Source organism: Pseudonaja textilis, chromosome 2 (genome assembly GCF_049901715.1).
Source record: "Pseudonaja textilis isolate UNSWEBS1 chromosome 2, rPseTex1.2, whole genome shotgun sequence".
In the NCBI taxonomy this organism is placed as follows: domain Eukaryota; kingdom Metazoa; phylum Chordata; class Lepidosauria; order Squamata; family Elapidae; genus Pseudonaja; species Pseudonaja textilis.
In genome coordinates, this window is record NC_141991.1 from 202093370 (window position 1) to 202113514 (window position 20145).

Consider the following 20145-nt stretch of genomic DNA (forward strand, 5'->3'; position numbering starts at 1 on the left):
AGAGGAAACAACTTACATATAGCACAATTTCAACACAGAAGTCAATCCTATAATTAACTTTACTAAAATTTAGGAAAAGTTAAGTGTAAGTCACTTGATGTCTATTGGCATATAAATAATATAAATTGTAGGTAGCATCAAAGTTTAAGGCTGCAATCTGCATACCTAGGATTAAGCCCAATGAATTCAATGTGAATTACTTCTGAGTGGAATGACTGGAATTATACCACTATAAACTAACACTTCTTTCCTCGAGTGTAAAGATTTAAAATGATACCCTTAAACTTAATCAAAATAATATGTATACTGCATAATGTTCGTTGAAAATTTAAAGAATTTATAATTTACATTAATTGTATGAAACTCTGTACCTTGTTTTCTGGAACCTTTAGAATTATGTTTTAAGATTTGAAAACATTTTTTTTTAAATTCTAAAATAGGTTATTACATATTTGGGGACCGATAGAAAAATATAAACTTGCAGTACATAGGAAGAATGAATCATATCTATTGTGTCTTTATGTCATTGTGATGGATCTTTTATTTGAAACCCTGACACATTGGAGAATTAAAAGTTATAAGAGTCTTATACTAATTTGTAATAGTAAAGACATTCTTTTAAACCAGAAAATAAATTTGAATACATTTCCTGAAACAACAAAAAGGTTTTTTTTTTTGCTTTTCATTTGAATACAAATAGTTGACATTTTTCATGTTGAAAATTTTATTTAGGTTAGTATTATAGGAAAGCGATTTTATTTTAACAGAAATTACACAACATTGTTAATTAATCAAAATTTTTATTATATTCATGTGTTTTGCTTCGGTGTGTCACAGTATGGGGCATTGTCTCGCAGCACATCATTTCTCGGTAAAAGCTCTGGAAGAAAAAGACATTATTATTAGATTTTCTGCACTATTGTTTAAACAAAGGCAACACTGTACTTCTAGTACTCTAGAAGTAATGGAGATTGTAGAATTAGAAGCAGTATTTTTGACAAATGGGAATTTGTAAAATTATAAACTAATTACCAATACATACAATATATTTAAATATTCTGCCTTTTGCAAAACCATTCAAAATTCTTTATCTGTTTGTCGTAGTCAGGTCATTGCAAAAGACTCTGTACTGTGATAAACCATTCATTCACCCAGCCAAGTATTATTTGTTTCAATTGGTGGTAAATTTCTAAGTTTAGGCAGGAATTATTTTAGCATTTGCCTGGGCTGCGAAATTAAGCAAAATTGGGCCATACTTGGTTCTTGGTTCTTGGATGGGACAGTAGCCATGAAAACCACAGCTGTAGGGCAGTCTAAGAAGCTAAATAAGTAAATAAATCCAGGCAGGCCATTTCTATGCTATTGTATAAATGTTATGTGATAATCAAGAGCTGAGCTCTAACTGAGATCATCCTTATCTCCCTTAAATGTGCAGAGACTGAATCTGTGACTTCCTGCCACAAAAAAAGGGTTTATTACTGAGCCACAAACACTTGTGAGTACTGTAGCTAATACAATGCTCAATTACTTCTTATTCTTCAGTTTTAAAAAAACCCCACAATGAATATTTAGTATAATGGAACAAATGTGGCATGGTGGTTAAGGTATCAAACTAAACTATGGAAATCTCAGTTTGTAGGCAACCTAAGAGGTGACTGAGAGGTTGACATATTGGCCTTGGTGTCAATAATGAAGTGGATAAATAAAGATGTTCATGCACTGTATAGCAGCCTTTAAAAAAGGCAAATGTCCATGCTATAGATCATTAAGAAAGAGATAAAAATGCCAACAGAAAATTATGGTACCTTCATATCTGAAATTCTAGTTAGGGTTTTGACACAAACTGAATCTGTACATATTTGGGATTAAAAGTGGTTTAACCCGTTTGAATTAGTGATAACATTTTATATTTTAAGTTGCAAAGATCTCACATTCCACAGGAAGTATAGGATAGAAAAATAGAGGAAACACATACGTTTTATTGAATGGGGGCTTTTCAGATACGTTAATTAATCAACTCTTAGAGACAACATTGCAAAACTACATTAATAGAAATATTTGTTAAGATATTTAATTATTCAAGGTAGAAACTTTCTATTAAAACAGATTCAGTTGGAATTTGGAAAACAGAACAAATTTGATAGCTAACTATAAGGCTTTCATAACTATACTGATATTTCGTCAATATTCCACTATTCGTTAAAGAATTACTTGAAATGAATATCAACCTGCTATAAACAGAATATATAGAAATCTATTGAATTTCTGTTTAATATATTAATTAAATCCAATTAAATTCTGAAAGATATTATGTAATTATCACATGTACCCCCCCCCCCCGTCACCTACCTGGTATTTATTTATACCTAATAAATCAAATACACTGTGCCAAGCTTTAGCTTTGAATATGTAGTACTCACTATTAAACTGATTAATAAAAGTTGCAAGGCAGAGAATCTTTACTTACTTATTTTGTTGGCATCCACATAAACACCTTGTAGGACACATGTTCTAAGTATAACTTCCACATCTGAAGCTAATTTTATAAGCTGGGTGGAATTGGGAAACAGAATTAATAATTATTCACCAATATATTTTTCATCCATGAAATGTTATTATAAATTCATTGTGAATTTCATAACTGAGATTTTCAAAGGATGCTTATCTTTGTTTTGACATTAACATATTTATATTACATATGCTTTAGTAGAATATGGATTTTTTTTTCCAGAACTAGCAAGACATATTCATCATGGGGTTAAGATTTAATAAAAAAACCCATGCATTTCCTTGCAGAACAGAGCAAAAATGAACTTTTCAATATATTTCCTTTGTAATAACTAAAGAATGCCTGGAACTATTAGTTTGCTTAATGATATTTTTTCCTCGTTGAAACAACATTTTTATTCTTCTAATATTAATATTAAATTTTCATGTTTGGCATCTTTCATTAATTCATACTGCACCTATTACTAGAAATCCTTACAATGCTATCACCCTGCTTCAAAGAAGTAGTCAGAGAGCTATCAACTGGATAACACTAAATTACACTTTATTAAAACATAAAACAGAAATATAATACTTGATGCACAGATTGTTTATTTTGGTTTCAGATCAGTTATAATTTTATCATTTCACCAGGTTCATGAATAATTTGACAGTCTATTCCTTCAAATCTAAACAATTATCTGCATGAATCGGCTTGTATAAATATCTGAGTTACTGATTAAAAGAATAGTAACCCATGAAAAAATATGCATATGTTTATTTTAGCTATCAGTTTTCAATGTTAAGATTTTGTGAAAGCTTCAGAAGTTCATTTTTTTTACAGTTGAGGGTTTAATATTGTGGAACACATGAACATTTGCTGAATTTGAGTGCAAAGTCATGTTCAAATTCTTCAGGCAAAAGAAATTAAATATCAATAATTCAAGGATAATTCCAATTTTAAGAGAGAAAATTACAGAATAATGGAATCTACTATACCAATTTCTGCGAAAAGACTCTATGTCAAAGATTGGTTCATTTAAAGTTGTCCATACACATATCCTGCATGCATATAAAAGAACGTTCCTGTTTTACAGGCAAATTATTATTCTTTTAAACAGATTCTTCAGAAGTGCTATTCTGTCTAATCTCCCTCTTTTCACCTGTCAGGTGAACTTTCATTTATAAATGGTGGCTTTTTAGGAAAAGAATTCAATGAATGGGAGAATGTTTCTGAAAAGGGACAACAAAAAGAGCTTATTCGCTAGTTCGGCACAGGTGACATAATATAATACTTATTAGCTCTTGCACTAAAAAAGTTTAAAATAAGAGTTATATCAGAGGGATGGGATAGTAACATATTCTGTTAAATACAAAGGAAACAAAACTGTAGGAAATTTAACTCTCTGCTTCAGGATCTTGATTGATTAATGGTCAGACAAAAGAAGCATCTAGATCTATTTAGCCATGCTTTAACAAGAAATAAGAAACCGGTATCATTAGAAACTAGCCAGCTCCTACAAAATCCTAAAACATTAAGGTTTAGCTCTCCCTATATGGCTCCTCCAAGTGCCAGCAGGAACTTCTCGTGGTGCCCTCCAAGCAGCATTCTTTAAAAACAAAAGGGATGGGGATTCTTGTTCAATGCTCTTTTGGAATTATATTCACCCTAAAGATAGAAATTTTTGCCAATGAGTGTGTAAACTGGAAAGTTTGGGGAGAGGCAAGAAAGGGTAGCAGGGATCATCTAATCAGTTGCCTTTGTAGTAGATTGTATGACCACACTACCAGAGCAGTCATGTTGTGGGAATGTTCATAGCATATATTCCAAATTCAAAAGTATCTACAAGTACTCCTCACTTACCAATTGCCTTGTTCAGCATCCCTCAGTCATGTGATTGTTATTGTGCTCAATAAGCCTTATCCTTTGCCTGACATGTGGTCCCTGTAGCTTGTATAGCGGTGAGATTGGAGAGGAAGGGTTTACAAGGGACTAAGCAGGCACATAGGGAGAATAAACCAGGTTATTTGTGTATGGCTCCCAGCCCAAACATGATTGGGGTGCCAGTGCCACCACTTTCCTTCCAATGTACACTGCTCAAAAAAATAAAGGGAACACAAAAATAAGACATCCTAGATCTGAATGAATGAAATATTCTCATTAAATATTTTGTTCATTACATAGTTGAATGTGCTGACAACAAAATCACACAAAAATTATCAATGGAAACCAAATTTAGCAACCCATGGAGGTCTGGATTTGGAGTTACACTCAAAATTAAAGTGGAAAAAAAACACTACAGGCCGATCCAACTTTGATGTAATGTCCTTAAAACAAGTCAAAATGAGGCTCAGTAGTGTGTGTGGCCTCCACGTGCCTGTATGACCTCCCTACGCCTGGGCTTGCTCCTGATGAGTGGCAGATGGCCTCTTGAGGGATCTCCTCCCACACTTGACTAAAGCATCCCCCAACTCCTGAACAGTCTGTGGTGCAACGTGGCATTGGTGGATAGAGCGAGACATGATGCCCCAGATGTGCTCAATTGGATTCAGGTCTGGGGAACGGGTGGGCCAGTCCATAGCATCAATGTCTTTGTCTTGCAGGAACTGCTGACACACTCCAGCCACATAAGCTCTAGCATTGTTGTGCATCAGGAGGAACCCAGGGCCAACCTCACCAGCATATGGTCTCACAAGGGGTCTGAGGATCTCAGCTCGGTACCTAATGGCAGTCAGGCTACCTCTGGCGAGCACATGGAGGGCTGTGCGGCCCCCTAAAGAAATGCCACCCCACACTATTACTGACCCACTGCCAAACCGGTCATGCTGGAGGATGTTGCAGGCAGCAGAATGTTCTCCATGGTGTCTCCAGACCTGTCACGCCTGTCACATGTGCTCAGTGTCAACCTGCTTTCATCTGTGAAGAGCACTGGGTGCCAGTGGCGAATTTGCCAATCTTGGTGTTCTCTGGCAAATGCCAAGCATCCTGCACGGGGTTGGGTTGCAAGCACAACCCCCACCTGTGGACGTCGGGCCCTCATACCACCCTCATGGAGTCTGTTTCTTACCATTTGAGCAGCCACATGCACATTTGTGCATGCAGGTCATTTCGCAGGGCTTTGGCAGTGCTCCTCCTGTCCCTCCTTGCACAAAGGCGGAGGTAGCGGTCCTGATGCTGGGTTGTTGCCTTCCTACAGTCTCCTCCACACCTCCTGATGTACTGGCCTGTCTCCTGGTAGCACTTCCATGCTCTGGACACTATGCTGACAGACACAGCAAACCTTCTTGCCACAGCTCGCATTGATGTGCCATCTTGGATGAGCTGCACTACCTGAACCACTTGCGTGGGTTCTAGACTCCATCTCATGCTACCACTAGAGTGAAAGCACCGCCAGCATTCAAAAGTGACCAACCATCAGCCAGAAAGCATAGGAACTGAGAACTGGTCTGTGGTCACCACCTGCAGAACCACTCCTTTATTGGGGATTTCTTGCTAACTGCCTATGCTTTCCACCTGTTGTCTATTCCATTTGCACAACAGCATGTGAAATTGATTGTCAATCAGTGTTGCTACCTAAGTGGACAGTTTGATTTCACAGAAGTGTGATTGACTTGGAGTTACATTGTGTTAAGTGTTCCCTTTATTTTTTTGAGCAGTGTATATTCCCCATTGTGTGTCTGCATAGTCTTTTATAATTCCTTCTTCTCCAATTTGTAAATACAAATATTAATCTCCTTCTTGCTAATTATTACAGCATTGGAGTGACCATTCCAGGCGGCAGGAAATGTAAGCACAATCTAAGTCATTTGATTTTCTATTTAGCAACCAATTTGCTTAACAACAACTTTCAGTCTTGCATAGTTGCTATATAAGGACTACCTGTATTAGCTTTAAATAAGGACTACCTGTATTAGCTTTAAAGGTTAGGAGGCTCCAGACTATTCTCTCTATTTCAAGCTACAATAAAAATGTTGCAAAGGATAGAATTCTAAGAAGAAAAATAGAGTAACTGTTATCTCTGCTCAACAACTGCTTGTTCCTAATTCATCTTTGATTATTGGTTTGCACTATCTTTCCTTTTGAATATGAAGCTGAAAAACGATCACCATAAAACAGTGTTAGCCACTGACTTTCAAGCTGTGGTTATCAATATAAATATTTAGATTGCACTTGTATTTTGTCAGTTTCACAGTATAATTTATCTTTTAGAAAACCTTTAAGAACGGTAATTTTACAGAGACATGGACAATTGTTTGCTAGTAATCTCTATCCTCATTCTGTTTCTAATCTGTATTGTATAGTTAATATATAGTTATATTTTGTAATAGTTAAGCTAACATAACCTGCAACGAAGGATTGTATTCAATAGCAGAAACCAATTTCTATGCAAATACCTCGGCTATTTTTTCAGGAGAAGTCTCATTTTTATTATTTTTGAATTCTTCATTTATCTTAAGTCTTGCAGCTAGATTTAAAAAAAGAGAACAGGCATTTAAAAATGTATTTATTCAGTTTTGTTACATACACAATAGATACTATAAAAACTGTTTCCACAGTATGTTAACAGAACCTTATATGATAATCAGGAGATATTTTAAAAGATGTAGTCTGTTTCCCCAACAGTTAAGTTGCAATATACAAAATTACAAAATGTCACCAAAAGTCCCAAATGCATGTTATATTTAAAAACTAACTATTCCTTTGCAACACTTTGAGGAAGTTGAACATAAAACAGTTAATACTATTTCAAGGAAGCTTACTTGATATATCAAAAAGCAGCATAATTATTATCTTGGATAAGATAAGGCCCCAGCAAGGAAATATTTATATGAACCTAAGCTCCTATTCTTCAAATGTGAACAGAATAAGGGGGTCCCTGGTACTCTCTAAACTTGATTGTTTTCTCAAAGATGTTTCATTGCCCAAATTAGATAACCTTATCAGTGCTAAAGGGAGTGAAGTTTGCTCTCATTTTATATTCTAGTGGCTTGTCCTGTCAGTGTTGATGGGAGTAGTCTTGGTGGTTCTTTGGTTGGGTTTCCTGTGGTTCTTTGCTGCTGTTTATTTGTGCTCATCTAAACAGTCCATTTGTTGAGATAGATAATATTACCCAGCTATACAAAATGCCATAGTTCTTTTTGAGACAGGATAAAACCTTTTGGAAGCCAGGGCATCCTGTGCTGCAGCTATATCAGCTGTGTTCTATTCCATTTCAGGATTACTTTCTAATCTTGACGACCCATTTAGTTCCTAGTTTAATTATAACCAATAAAATTAACCAAATTAGCCTCTCTCCAGATCACCTATTTTTAATGGGGCTTATTTCAGCTTTTTGTTTGACAAGGGCTGTGGAATATAAGCTCACAGGGCATGAATAGTAAAGCTAATCCACCCTGTTATTGTGTGACCTCATATTTAACCCACATAGTTCTTAATCAGTTTTCATATAGGCAGGTTCCAGAGACTACTTCTTGTACAAAGATTTTATCATGTTACTACGTTTCCCATGTGTTGTTTTCTTTTTTTATTAAGCTAGTCCTTCGATCTTTTTACTGTAATAAATTTTCATTCATGTTGATCTTTTTTTCTTATTTGTATTCAACTAATTTATCCCAATGCATGAATGCATACTCTCCTTTATTTAGAAAACAAAATAGCTTAATGTTGTACCTCGAATCTAGAGCAAAATAGCATATTAAACTCATGAAGCATAGGGCCTTGATGAGAGTTTTACATTATTCTAAATTTTCAGGGGAAATTTTAATGTATCCATAGCAAGGATGAGAAATCAAGGTTTAGAACATATAAATATGTTGAGTGACGAAAACACATTTTCATCTAGATTTATACATTTGAATGAAAAAAGTGAGCAACTTTGCTTTTCTCACTTCTTAATATGGAATTACCTGCATAAGTCTGGGTTTTTTTTCAGTCCCCTTTGAGGTTATAAGGAAGAAAAAGATTACATTCTTGTTCCAGCAGCTCTGCTGCAACTTTCTTTTAAAAGTTTAGAAAGGTCTAGTGCTCAACCCTTTCTCCAACAGCTTCTCGGTGGTGAAACTGATCAGTCATCTTTTTCTTTTTATATATATTTGATCTAAATGCATGTATGCCAGTTTGAGGTTAGCATGGGAGACTTTGCCTCTCTTCTGACTGAAGAAAACTTTTTTGAAGTTATAACGTAAGAATTGTAGATACATTTAGGCTTTGTATCTTTTAAGATAAAACATGAAAGAAAGACTGAATAGTGAAGCAACAATTACAACTACAATTCAACACTGGCAAGATTTTATAATGAAATAACAAGGGACTCAATGCATATACAGCACGTATATCTTTCAAAAAAACATAGAGGCTCAAATACAACTACATGCTAGAATTAATAATCATACCTTAAGACTATGTTTTTAAAAACTATGTTTTAAGTAGCCCTCTACTGGGGAAAGGATTGAGCATTTGTTCCTTTAGTTAAAAAAAAAAAGAATTCTTACCAGTGGTGGAATTCAATTTTTTTTACCTACCGGTTCTGTGGGCGTGGCTTATTTGGTGGGTATGGCTTGGTCATGTGACTGTGTGTGTGTGCTTGGTGGTCATGTGACTGGGTGGGCGTGGCCAACTCAATGTCACTCACATCAAGGGGTGCCTCATCTGGCCCCTCCCCTCCCAGCTCTCCCTTGTCACCCAGCCTCAACTTATCTATAGTTCTGTAAAAATGTTGTACACCTTTTTTGATTTTATTATCTGCATACTATAGATGTACTTTCATGGACCACTGAAAGGAGGAAATGGCTCACATGCTTTGCCCAAGAGTGTGATAGCTTTTAAGAGGCTGCCACAAAGAAAGGGGGACAATGTATTTTCCAAAGCACCAGAAGGATGGAAATTGAACAGAGAGAAGCAACCTAAAAGTAAGGAGAAACTTCCTGACAGTGAGAACAATTAACCAGTGGAATTGCTTGCCACCAGAAGTTCTGGGTGCTCCAACACTGGAAGTTTTTAACAAAAGACTGGACAGCCCTTTCTCTGAAATGGTATAGGGTTCCCCCCAAGGTCCCTTCTAAGTGTTATTCTGTTATTCTGACACCTTTCCCAGAATCTCTACTCAGAGTTTGGCATCCTCAGTTTTCTTGCCTGAGCTGGGGGTTGGACTAGAAGATCTCCAAGGTCCCTTTCAACTCTTGTTAAACACATGTGTATTTTATGCTCTGGACTATTAACATTGAATGCATGTAAACCCTGAAAAATATGTGGTAGCCCTGGGCAAAAGAAAGGCAGAAAAATCACTCTAGGTGTAGGGACAGTGTAAAATATTAACACGTGATAAATAATGGAACAATTAAAAATAATAGCACAGAGTTTTATCTCTCTCTCTCTTCCTATTTTTTTTCTTCCTTTCTCTACCTTCTTCTTTCTTTCTTTCTTTCTTTCTTTCTTTCTTTCTTTCTTTCTTTCTTTCTTTCTTTCTTTCTTTCTTTTTCTTTCTTTTTTTTTCTTTCTTTCTTTCTTTCTTCCTTTCTTTCTGATACACACACACACACACACACACACACACAGAGCACTTAACAGACAAGCATTTTGGAAGCAGCTCCTTTAAATTTCTGCAAGGCTTGACTGGATTCCCCCCTCCCTCCCCGCCCTCTGTCAATCCTTCTCTCTCCAGCACTTTAACTCACAAGGGGAAAACGATACTTGCAGCATCCATGGGGAATCCTTGGAGAAGTTTTTAAAAGACCTGCTTCCAAAATGCATTTCTTTTACGTTGCAAAAGTGCTCCGAGGCTCGATTCACACCCACCCCCTCTGTCAAACTGCACTCTTTCTTACTCCTGACACTTTATCCCACAAGGGGAAAGTGATACTTGCAGTGTCCATGCCTTTCTTCCTTTTTCCCTGGGGAGAAAGAGGACGTGGGGAATGGAAAGCTAGGAGAGCAATCGCCAAGTAAGTGACCTGGTGACTGGGTTGGGGGCGTGGCCAGCCAGGGATTGCCACTGGTTCGGCAACCCATGCCAAATAACCGCTACCGGTTCGCCTGAATAGGTGAGAACCAGTCGAATAGCACCTCTGATTCTTACCGTCTAAGCTTCTGGTGTCATCTTTGAACACAGTTTGCCTTGTCCTATGTAAAATCTTGAAAACTTTCAAGACCTGTAAATACAACAGAATGTTAAAAGTTTTACATTCTTATGTTAGAAAGAAAGCACCAGTTAAATTTGAAGTAAGAATATCAGGGAAACAAAATATAGAAATTCTCCAAGAAAAAACATTTGGTCATAGGGGAATGAAACGAAAGTGATTCCTAGAAATAGCAGTTACTGTAAATGCTGATATACAAACCACCCACATTCCTCCCTCTAACATAGATACTGGTATGTGCTCCTGATATGTGAAACTGGTATGTGAAACTCAGCATAAAAGACAATAATATGATAGGTATTATAATAATACATTCCTTGCCTGATTCTTAGATAGGCAAGCCTCTAGAAATGACAGAAAAGTTCTTAAGAAGACATTTCAAGATATTCCAGATATATGTATGACCCAATAATACTTTAAAATTTAAGAATGTTAGTTTTTAGTGTTAAAAGGCCAGATTAGCCTTGACCTTATTAGTCTTCTGGAAGGGTCTGAAGATTTGGCTTTGCCATCTTGATCTAGGATCTGGTAGTGGCAGTGTAGATCCTGCCAGATGGTTATATTGTTAGCACGCTGAATGCTTGTAGGTTATATCTTTTTATGTTTTTTCATAGTTTTTACTCTTTTATATTGTATTTAAGGTGTTCTTGTTATGATTTTGGATATTTTTTGTAATGTTTTTCTGTTTTAAGTTTCAGAGCTGCCACATATTTGAGTTGGGCAACATAAATACAGTTTGAGAGAGATGATAATGTTATCTAATCTTTTGATGCTAGAACTGTGAGAGAAAGGTATTATTTGAAGATAAACACTGTGTAATTAATACCTGCATAAGTCTGGGTTTTTTTTCAGTCCCCTTTGAGGTTAAAGGGAAGAAAAAGATTACATTCTTGTTCCAGCAGCTTCTGCTGCAACTTTCTTTTAAAGTTTAGAAAGGTCTAGTGCTCAACCCTTTCTCCAACAGCTTCTCCGTGGTGAAACTGGTCAGTCATCTTTTTCTTTTTATATATATTTGATCTAAGTGCATGTATGCAGTTTGAGGTTAGCATGGGAGACTTTGCCTCTCTTCTGACTGAAGAAAACTTTTTTGAAGTTATAATGTAAGAATTGTAGATACATTTAGGCTTTGTATCTTTTAAGATAAAACACAAAACAAATCAAACTAAGGGAAATTTAATACTTAAATTAAGCCAGTAGTGTAATTGCTTAAATAAGCGGTTACACTACTGGCTTAATTAAAATAAAGAAAGAGATATCAGTACTGGTATTGTTTTTAATATAGAGAAAGAGATATCAGTACTGGTATTGTTTTTAATATAGAGAAAGAGATATCAGTACTGGTATTGTTTTTAATATAGAGAAATCACATTATGAGCAGTAAGAATTCTTATAACACTTAGTTTTGCAAATCCCAGTTTTTAGCTTATAGAGAAATAGGTGAAAGAGGAATTTTTAAGAAAAGTTGCTGTTTCATAATTTTGACACAGAGAAAAGAAATATATAAACATTTTCTAACAGGTAAGCCAGGATACTAGCTTCTTTAATTTGACTAGTGAATGAGAAAAATTTCCACAAAATACTAAGTGATTTGGCAGAAAGACCAAAATACATGAATGCCACTCAAAATACTTAATTGGAATGAATACTATTTTATAGGAAGAAATAAAAATATCCTTATGAACTGAGATATCAAAGAAAAACAGAGTAAACACCACAGTAAAAATACATATTTACACCTTTTTGTACAAAACTTAAAAATTTTAAAACATGTACAATTAACAGGAATTACATAGATGTATCTTTCCAGTTCAAAAGAGGCATCACCTGATGTATTTCTGCTTGTCCTATATTGGCATCCTTCGGTCTCAAAAGACTATGGTATCGTGTTCTGAAAAGAGGTCCTAAAACAGCAACCAGTGTGGCTAAAAAGGCCAATTCGAGAGTGGCAATCCCTTCCACACTGAGGACAGATACAGTCTGTCCCCTGTCCAGCCCCCAGATTTCACTGGTTCCGGGATGGCCTTTTTGCCTCAGCCTGCCAAACGGGTGTCTCTTCGAATTGGAGAAGGCCATGCTGCATCTTTTGCCTCCAAGCTGAATAATTTCAAGGTTTCCCAGCCGTTAATGTCCATTCCCAAAGCCTTTAGATCTCTCTTGCAGATATCCTGTGTCTCCCTCTAGAGTGCTTTCCCTGCACTGATTCTCCATAAAGGAGGTCTTTCAGAAACCGCCCATTGTCCTATAACTATTAAGAATACAGGAGTTTTGGAGATGAGTTTTGGGAGTGAAGCAATAGACATTTCATCTAATTGAAACCCATTTAAATGTACCCATTTAAATGAGAACCAGTTTGGCACAGTGGTTTAGCCATTAGGCTAGAAACCAGGAAACTGAATTCTAGTTGAACTCAAGTATTAAACCAACTGGTGACAATGGGCCAGTCACTGTCTCTCAGCCTAAGGGAGAGAGTGACAAACCATTGGTTTAAATATTGTCAAGAAAATTACAGGGACTCCAGGCAGTTGCCAGGAATCAACCCTGACCTGAAGACACACATGCCATTTGAAGAGGAAAAAACAAATTAAGAGTGGCTTGTGAGAAATTTAGGGTTAACACTTTATACTGAACTGTAACATAGTGTATTAGATTCTGGCTTAGTGTGTCCTGTGAACCCAGATGTAGAGTAGTATACAATAGGGCTCTACAGCATTTTGGATGATGGGAAATTGTAGTCTAATACAGTACATCCAAAGTAAATTGTAAGAAAGCAATTCTAAATGAAAAAAACCACCACTTACTGTCATTTGAACATCACATCACATTGACTGGTCTCAACCTCCACGACAACTACAAATCAACTGTTGCAATATCACCCAATGATCCAATGATACCATACCTGCCAGGTAACACGTGTAAAGCTATGATTGGTCAACATAGTGAGGCAGGTAACAAAACAACCAACAACACGTGTAAAGCTATGATTGGTCAACATAGGTATTACCTTATATGGTCAGTATGCCTTATATGGTCAGTTTCCTTATATGGTCAAATATGCAAATACATAGCCTTATATGGTCAAATGTACCCAAAAGGAATGTTTCCTCACACACCCTAAACCCCACCCTAAACTTGCACAATAAAAGAGAGGGGCAAAGTTTGCTCTGGGCTTCCTCCCCCAAGAACATGCCTTTGTGTCCTTGTCTTCATTGCCTCTGCGAGAGAAGCCCGTCTGGGCAGTCAGTCCAGGCGTGGGCTACCAGCTGACTCCTCATCCCGGCACTGGGACCAGCAACTCATCAACTGGTGGCTACCAGCTGACTCCTCATCCCGGCACTGGGACCAGCAACTCATCAATCAACCTTTCAGGACCAGATTATCCAGCAGGTAAAAAAATTCAAGGAAACTTTCAAGGATTCATATATTGTGTGCATATTTTGAAAATCATAACACAATGTTGCAAGTTTCTGGGCAAGATCTGTTTTAATTTGAACATATTTTAATCTCATATTTTATCTTTTAAATTGTAGGTCACATAGTATGCCTATTTTAATTGTGATGCTTCTGATACGAATAAATAAACATAGGAACAATGTGGTCAGGCAGCGAAGTAAGAACGTCAAGAAAAAGGGAGACTACATTACACATTCATGTGTACCATATTTTGCATGCCCTCTAACTATAATACATTGTTATAAGGCTCAAATAATGTTCTCAGCCCAGCAACAAAATCTTAAACAAACAACGACCCTCTCTCGCCCCCAAACAGTATCTTGATTGCGAAGGTACACATGACCATCAACTAACCTCTTCCCTTCGCATCGCGGGAACCTCTGCTTTGAGGAGGAATCCCTATGACAGAGGTTTCCGGGAGGAACAAAGCCACGCCCATCCGTGCACGTTATTGGTTCTATGAGAATATTGCCTCCACGACAACGACAAATCAGTGGGTGTCCTGCATCCAAAATGGGAGGAGATAAAACATGACTCGAGAGCTATATGTATAGAGTAGCCTTAGGAGAGGAGTAAAAGGGGATATTTGCAGGAATCACAAGCACCAGCGTTCTGCTAACCAGAAGCCTCCAAACTTGGCAACTTTAAGACGAATTCTGGGAGTTGAAGTCCACACGTCTTAAAGTTGCCAAGTTTGGGGAGCCCTGTGCTAAGCTTATTTTGATCACCTCAGCAACTTTTAAGATGTAGGGACTTCAAATCCCAGAATTCCCCAGCCAAGCCAGCAGTTGGAAGCGGGCTGCTGGGGTATTTTGGGAGTTGAAGTCCATACATTTTAGAACTGCTAGAAGTTCAGAAACACTGCGCCCGGCACAAAAATTATGTTAACGGAGAAAAATTGTAATGTTTTCCTTTTATTCAAATTCACATGTCACGGACATAGTAGCATAGAGAAACATTATTAAAATAATAAAATTGTTTACTACAGAGGGTGAACAAATGACCGACAGGAAATTGCCACATTTATAAAGCCTATTAATGATTTATGAGGAACGCGGAACTCATTCAATATATTTTTCCCAGCAGGTTTTTTTTTAAAAAAACTTTATTGCCGCATCGTACGATTGCGCCTCTACCCTTTCCTATTCCTCGGGAAAAGACGAGAAGGCGGAATAAAATGACCGGCAAGGGAATCGACCGCTAAGACGGGTAGTTCTATCAGCATATTGCTTTGATAGGGCAGTCTTGCCGCTTGTTTGCCATCCTACGCTCGCTATTGGTCAATTCGAGGGGGTGGGGCCGCGCTCCAGAAGGCCCGTCGGAGGGGCGGGTGGCCGCTTCTCGTGCAGAGATGGCCGATGAGGTTTGCAGGGCTCAGGCTGCTCAGCCGGGCGGGGACACCATATTCGGAAAAATCATCCGTAAAGAGATCCCCGCCAAGATCATCTTCGAGGACGACAAGGTGGGGAAACGGGGGCGAGTCCGAACTTGCATGGCTGCGGGCATAAGTCTTATTAGCCAAGTCTATTTGCCTTTTTTGGCTGCAATGCCACGCTGGACCGGCATTCGAATGACTTCGAGCCGTGCTCCGTGGCCGCGTTGCCTCGGGATTGCGATCTCGTAACTTGTGGGTAGAGTGCCAAGCAAAGCGAGGTAGACTGTCTTTGCACCTGGAGGCTCTATTTTTCGTGCCTCTTTTCCCCCTCTTCCCCCCCCCCCAAAAAAAAAACGAGCAAGGAGGATATGTTACCTGCAACTAACGTCCATCCCTGAATCTTAAACGTTTTCTATCTTTAAGATTAAATTTCTTAAAATTCTTTAGCATAATCCTAACCATTGCAGCGTGTTCTCAATTACCGAGGTACATTCCAACCCTTGGTCCTGCCTGGTGGTTGTATAATTTTACATACAACTAACCATCGCAGGAATATTTTTTTCTCCTATGTCTTCATGATATTTTCGTTTCATACCAAATGAATAATAACTAGAACAGGGAATGCTATGTGCTTCTTTGCACTTCAGGAGGAAAGGTGCAATAGAAATGATGATTTGACTGTTCTCCAAAGTAATGACTGGTACAGATTTTGTGCACCTTTAGGATACTCTTGGACTGGGCCTGACCAAGGGAGAAAACATGTATATTTAAAGACAATGCAAAATTGTTCCACTGCTGTGCTGATGACAACATGAAGGAGACACCATGAGGACATACAGAAAAAATATATGCTACAACATATTCTTGCCAGAGTTAGATGCAAATAAAGAACTATTTATTACGATCAAATCCAGGGCCTGATTTTCACACTTCCCTCTGATTCCAGGGATCAAATAAAATAAAACCTGGTTTGCAGTTCCTAACCCTAACTACGAAAGAAGAGTCCCAGGCTGGAGAGGATTTCCTTTCTGATACTTCCCTCTTTATGGCTCCATTTTAACTACAATCTCTATTCACAGTTTTAAGTTTATGATTAGAAGCAGTGTATTCATTCTCAGTCAAAATGAATATTTTTAAGGATCCCAGTAGAGCTATATTTTTAAAAAGCTGAGATTGCAATTCAACAAATGCATCTCACAGTCCATTTCTCATAGTCTTCATGTCCATAATTCCTAATCAAGTTTTGCTTAAATTAATTGTATTTTAAAATACTATTGTGTTATAAAGAGGGCAGGCCAGTGTAGGGTAATATTTCATACAAATTATTCCAGTTATGAACTTGTTTTTGGGTTCACATGCTTACTTAAAATTTTCTATTCGTTTTATAAAAGCTATGACTAAAATGTTGTCTTTTTCTATTCAGTGCCTTGCATTTCATGATATTTCTCCACAAGCTCCAACTCATTTCCTAGTGATCCCCAAGAAGCATATTGCTCAGATATCTCAAGTGGAAGATACTGACGCGGAGGTAAGTATTGCAAAAAGACTTTCTGTTAAATAGCAGCCAGCTTTCCAATAATAAGGGGTTAACTTGGATCAAAATTTGAGAGATCTGAAGAAGGATAAGTAAAGTTTTGGTATGTTTGCTAAACAGCAAAATCTCAGAGTTGGTTCAATGATTAGTTTTTTATTTTTAGAATGGTAACTATTGTCATTTTAAATGTACACTAATCAGCATACATTAAAATGAGATTTTCTTGCATAAAGCTCTCAAAGGATAACCTCTTCCAATATACACTACATAAACATGACAAAAATTCTGCATATAGCTACATACACACACACATATGACTCAGAGAAACAACACAGTCTAGTTTGGAAGTGGGCTTCCTGTAATTTTAGATGTCCTTACCACTCTCTGTATGGACTTTCTATCTGAGGTGCTGCTACCACCAAAACAAAAAGTGATGCAGTTTGTTTAAACGCTCTCAATCATGCCTCTAAAAAGTGGCTAGGTCAGAAGGAGAAAGATGTTCTGTCTGATGCAGGACATGCAAACACTGGTCACTATGTATCACTAAGAATGATGTGTGGAGAAAACATTTCATATTGTTAGTTTTCTGCACTCCCAGATATTTAATACTGTTGACTACCTCTACAGCTGCAGTTTTGATAAGTGTGGAGTATAATTATGCTGGCTCTTTCTAAAATCTACAATGATCTACTTTGATTTAATGTGATTGTATTATACATGTAATATTAAACTACCTTTCAGTTTTCAAAAGTTTTTTTTTCAAAGCTTTAACAAATGTAATGGATTTATTTGAAAAGAATAAAAAACTGTCCCAGATTAGTTCCATGTTTGTCAACAAAAAGAGCTATTTTCTTAGTCTCTAGGGGTGGTGTGGGAGCAAGAATCTTATTATTAATAGCATGAGGAGAGGTAAATTGTCAAGGCTAGATGATTTTCCTGGAGAAGTCAGGCTTTTTTTTTTTTTTCATTTTTAAATATGGGTTTCTAGGATATTTAAATTGTTCATGAGAACCCAAAACTTGAATAGCAATTCTTTCTACAAGAAAATTAGTCAATTTCAGCATAGGGTCTGAATATATTGGAATAGAGTAAAATCTGGACAGTTCTTTTAGTTGTAGGAATTGTAGCTGGACATCATAGTCAAACTTCATTGCCTTGTGTAGTAGCTATCTGTGAAGACCAGTGCTATCACTTTAAGTTTCTACACAAGGTTTATTTTGATTGTGTACTATATTCTAAATAAGGTTCATTTACCTTGCATGTTATATTTAGTTATAAATATTTACAATCTTTGTAAATAATATTTATAGTACAATCACAGTTATGTATTGTTACATTTTCAATATATTCTTAAGGTAAGCAGTTCGTATACAGTAGCAGCAATGGCTAATAACAGATCCTTAATAGCATTTTACTTTCCCCAAGTTTCTCTCTGAGTGATTTTTAAACAGTTATTATAAAACCTCCAATAGAGTATAAGGGAATGCTCCCCTGAGAGCATAGCTCGTACCTTCTCTAAGCATTTTTATGCCAGGTTAAAAGAAGGAAGAACTGGGATTCACCCCTCCCCCCTTTTTTGCTATTATTTTTCTGAGCTAATCTTCAGTATAATAATAAGTAAAACTGCTGAAAGGAACACTTGAGAAATGGCTGAATATGCAAGCTGCTTTGGCCCTTTTATGTTGTAAGTTCCCCACTTTTGATGAGGTAAATAGTTACTGATGCCAAAGCTATACTGTATATGTACACTTTTGATACTGAATTTGATTTTGGTTTGGCAATTCGTTGGACTTTTGGGGGGGAGTGTCTTAAAGTGATGTGCTTTTCTTTTTTTTTCCAGCTTCTTGGCCATTTAATCATTGTGGGAAAGAAATGTGCAGCTCAATTAGGCCTGACTAGAGGATACCGAATGGTTGTGAATGACGGTCCAGATGGTGCTCAGTCAGTCTATCATGTGCATCTCCATGTTCTTGGGGGACGTCAGATGAGCTGGCCTCCAGGCTAAGACTCCGAATGAGAAGAAAAATGTTGTCCTTAGTCTGTTGAATAGAGTCCACACTTGTTCTGTCTATAATACCAATTAATTAATATTTGTGTGGAAGACAATTATACATTTTGTCCATAAATCAATAAAGTTTATGCTTAATTATTCTTTTTTTTTTCAATTTTATATTATGTAACAAATTAGTACAGTCTGAGACTCAGGGCTATATTCAGCTGCTAAAAACTGTGGATGCAGTCACTGGAAACTTCCCAAAAGCTGTTTCTAAGTTGTAATGTTACTCTGTTAGAAAAGAAGATTGCAAACACAAAAAAATAATGGACTTCAAATTAGGCATGGAGATTGAGAGTAAATAAAGAGATACCTTAAGCCCACTAATTAATTAGAAGCCTGACCTGGTAATCAAAATATTCCACTCCTCATCCCAGACCACACAGGACTTTTCTTATCTAGAGAGCTCAAGAAGAAATGTGTACAATTGTCTAAGAATCAGAGCTGAATTGCCTCTTTAAAAAGCACTTTTGTGTACAATTTTTGCAAGGTTTTTTTTTAATTTGTGAATTACTATACTAAACAAGCTTCAGTAAGTGTCAGACATGGCCTGACTTAGACACTGGTTAAATCTATTCAAATTTGTCTGATTCAATTCAGGATACCAATGAATGAGATGCACAGTATACATTGCTTGCTTGATCATAAATATGGAAGTCATGGAAAATAATTCATAGAAATGCAAATATCTGAAAGACACTAAAAAGGAAGCATGAGAAAGCTGTCTTTGTCTATGCAAAGCACTACATGTTGATCATGAGAAAATAGAGCAGAGGTGTCCACAGAATCTGGTGGTTGCATCAAAATGATGAAACAAAGATCATAATGTCACATTGCAAATTTTTCCCCTCATACAAATATGTACAATGGCATCACTCACATGCAAGGAGCGGAGCTTATATCACAGCACTTATTTCATCACAGCACTTATTTCATTTTGTTCTCACAAATTCCTATGCTACGAGATGTTCAGTAGAAGAAAAGGAAAATTCTGTTCTTAGATATCTAGGTTTATTTAGTTGTGAGAACTAGCTTGATGGTTAAAAGCATTTGTCTAGAAACTAAGAGAATATTAGCTCTTATCCTAGCCTAGCCATGAAGCCAGCTGCT

General features: G+C 36.9%; 2 protein-coding genes across 4 annotated transcripts; one reads left to right on the forward strand and one right to left on the reverse strand.

The window, feature by feature from the left end:
- Positions 1–780: 780 nt before the first annotated feature.
- LYRM7 (LYR motif containing 7) lies at positions 781–14537 on the reverse strand. Of its 3 annotated transcripts, none has more exons than XM_026703950.2 (5): positions 14428–14536; positions 10563–10635; positions 6883–6953; positions 2468–2549; positions 781–880 (listed from the first exon to the last, which is right to left on the reverse strand). In XM_026703950.2, the coding sequence occupies exons 1-5, from the start codon at positions 14440–14442 to the stop codon at positions 810–812; spliced, it is 312 nt and encodes a 103-aa protein (XP_026559735.2). In that variant the 5' UTR covers positions 14443–14536; the 3' UTR covers positions 781–809. The 3 variants fall into 3 exon arrangements, with proteins under 3 accessions (XP_026559735.2, XP_026559736.1, XP_087783008.1); XM_026703951.2 differs by lacking the exon at positions 14428–14536 and adding an exon at positions 13422–13483; XM_087926882.1 differs by lacking the exon at positions 2468–2549 and having other exon boundaries at positions 14428–14537.
- Positions 14538–15366: 829 nt separating this feature from the next.
- On the forward strand, positions 15367–19133 carry HINT1 (histidine triad nucleotide binding protein 1). The gene is made up of 3 exons (XM_026703948.2): positions 15367–15535; positions 16872–16976; positions 18823–19133. The coding sequence occupies exons 1-3, from the start codon at positions 15425–15427 to the stop codon at positions 18985–18987; spliced, it is 381 nt and encodes a 126-aa protein (XP_026559733.1). The 5' UTR covers positions 15367–15424; the 3' UTR covers positions 18988–19133.
- The last annotated feature ends 1012 nt before the right edge of the window (positions 19134–20145 follow it).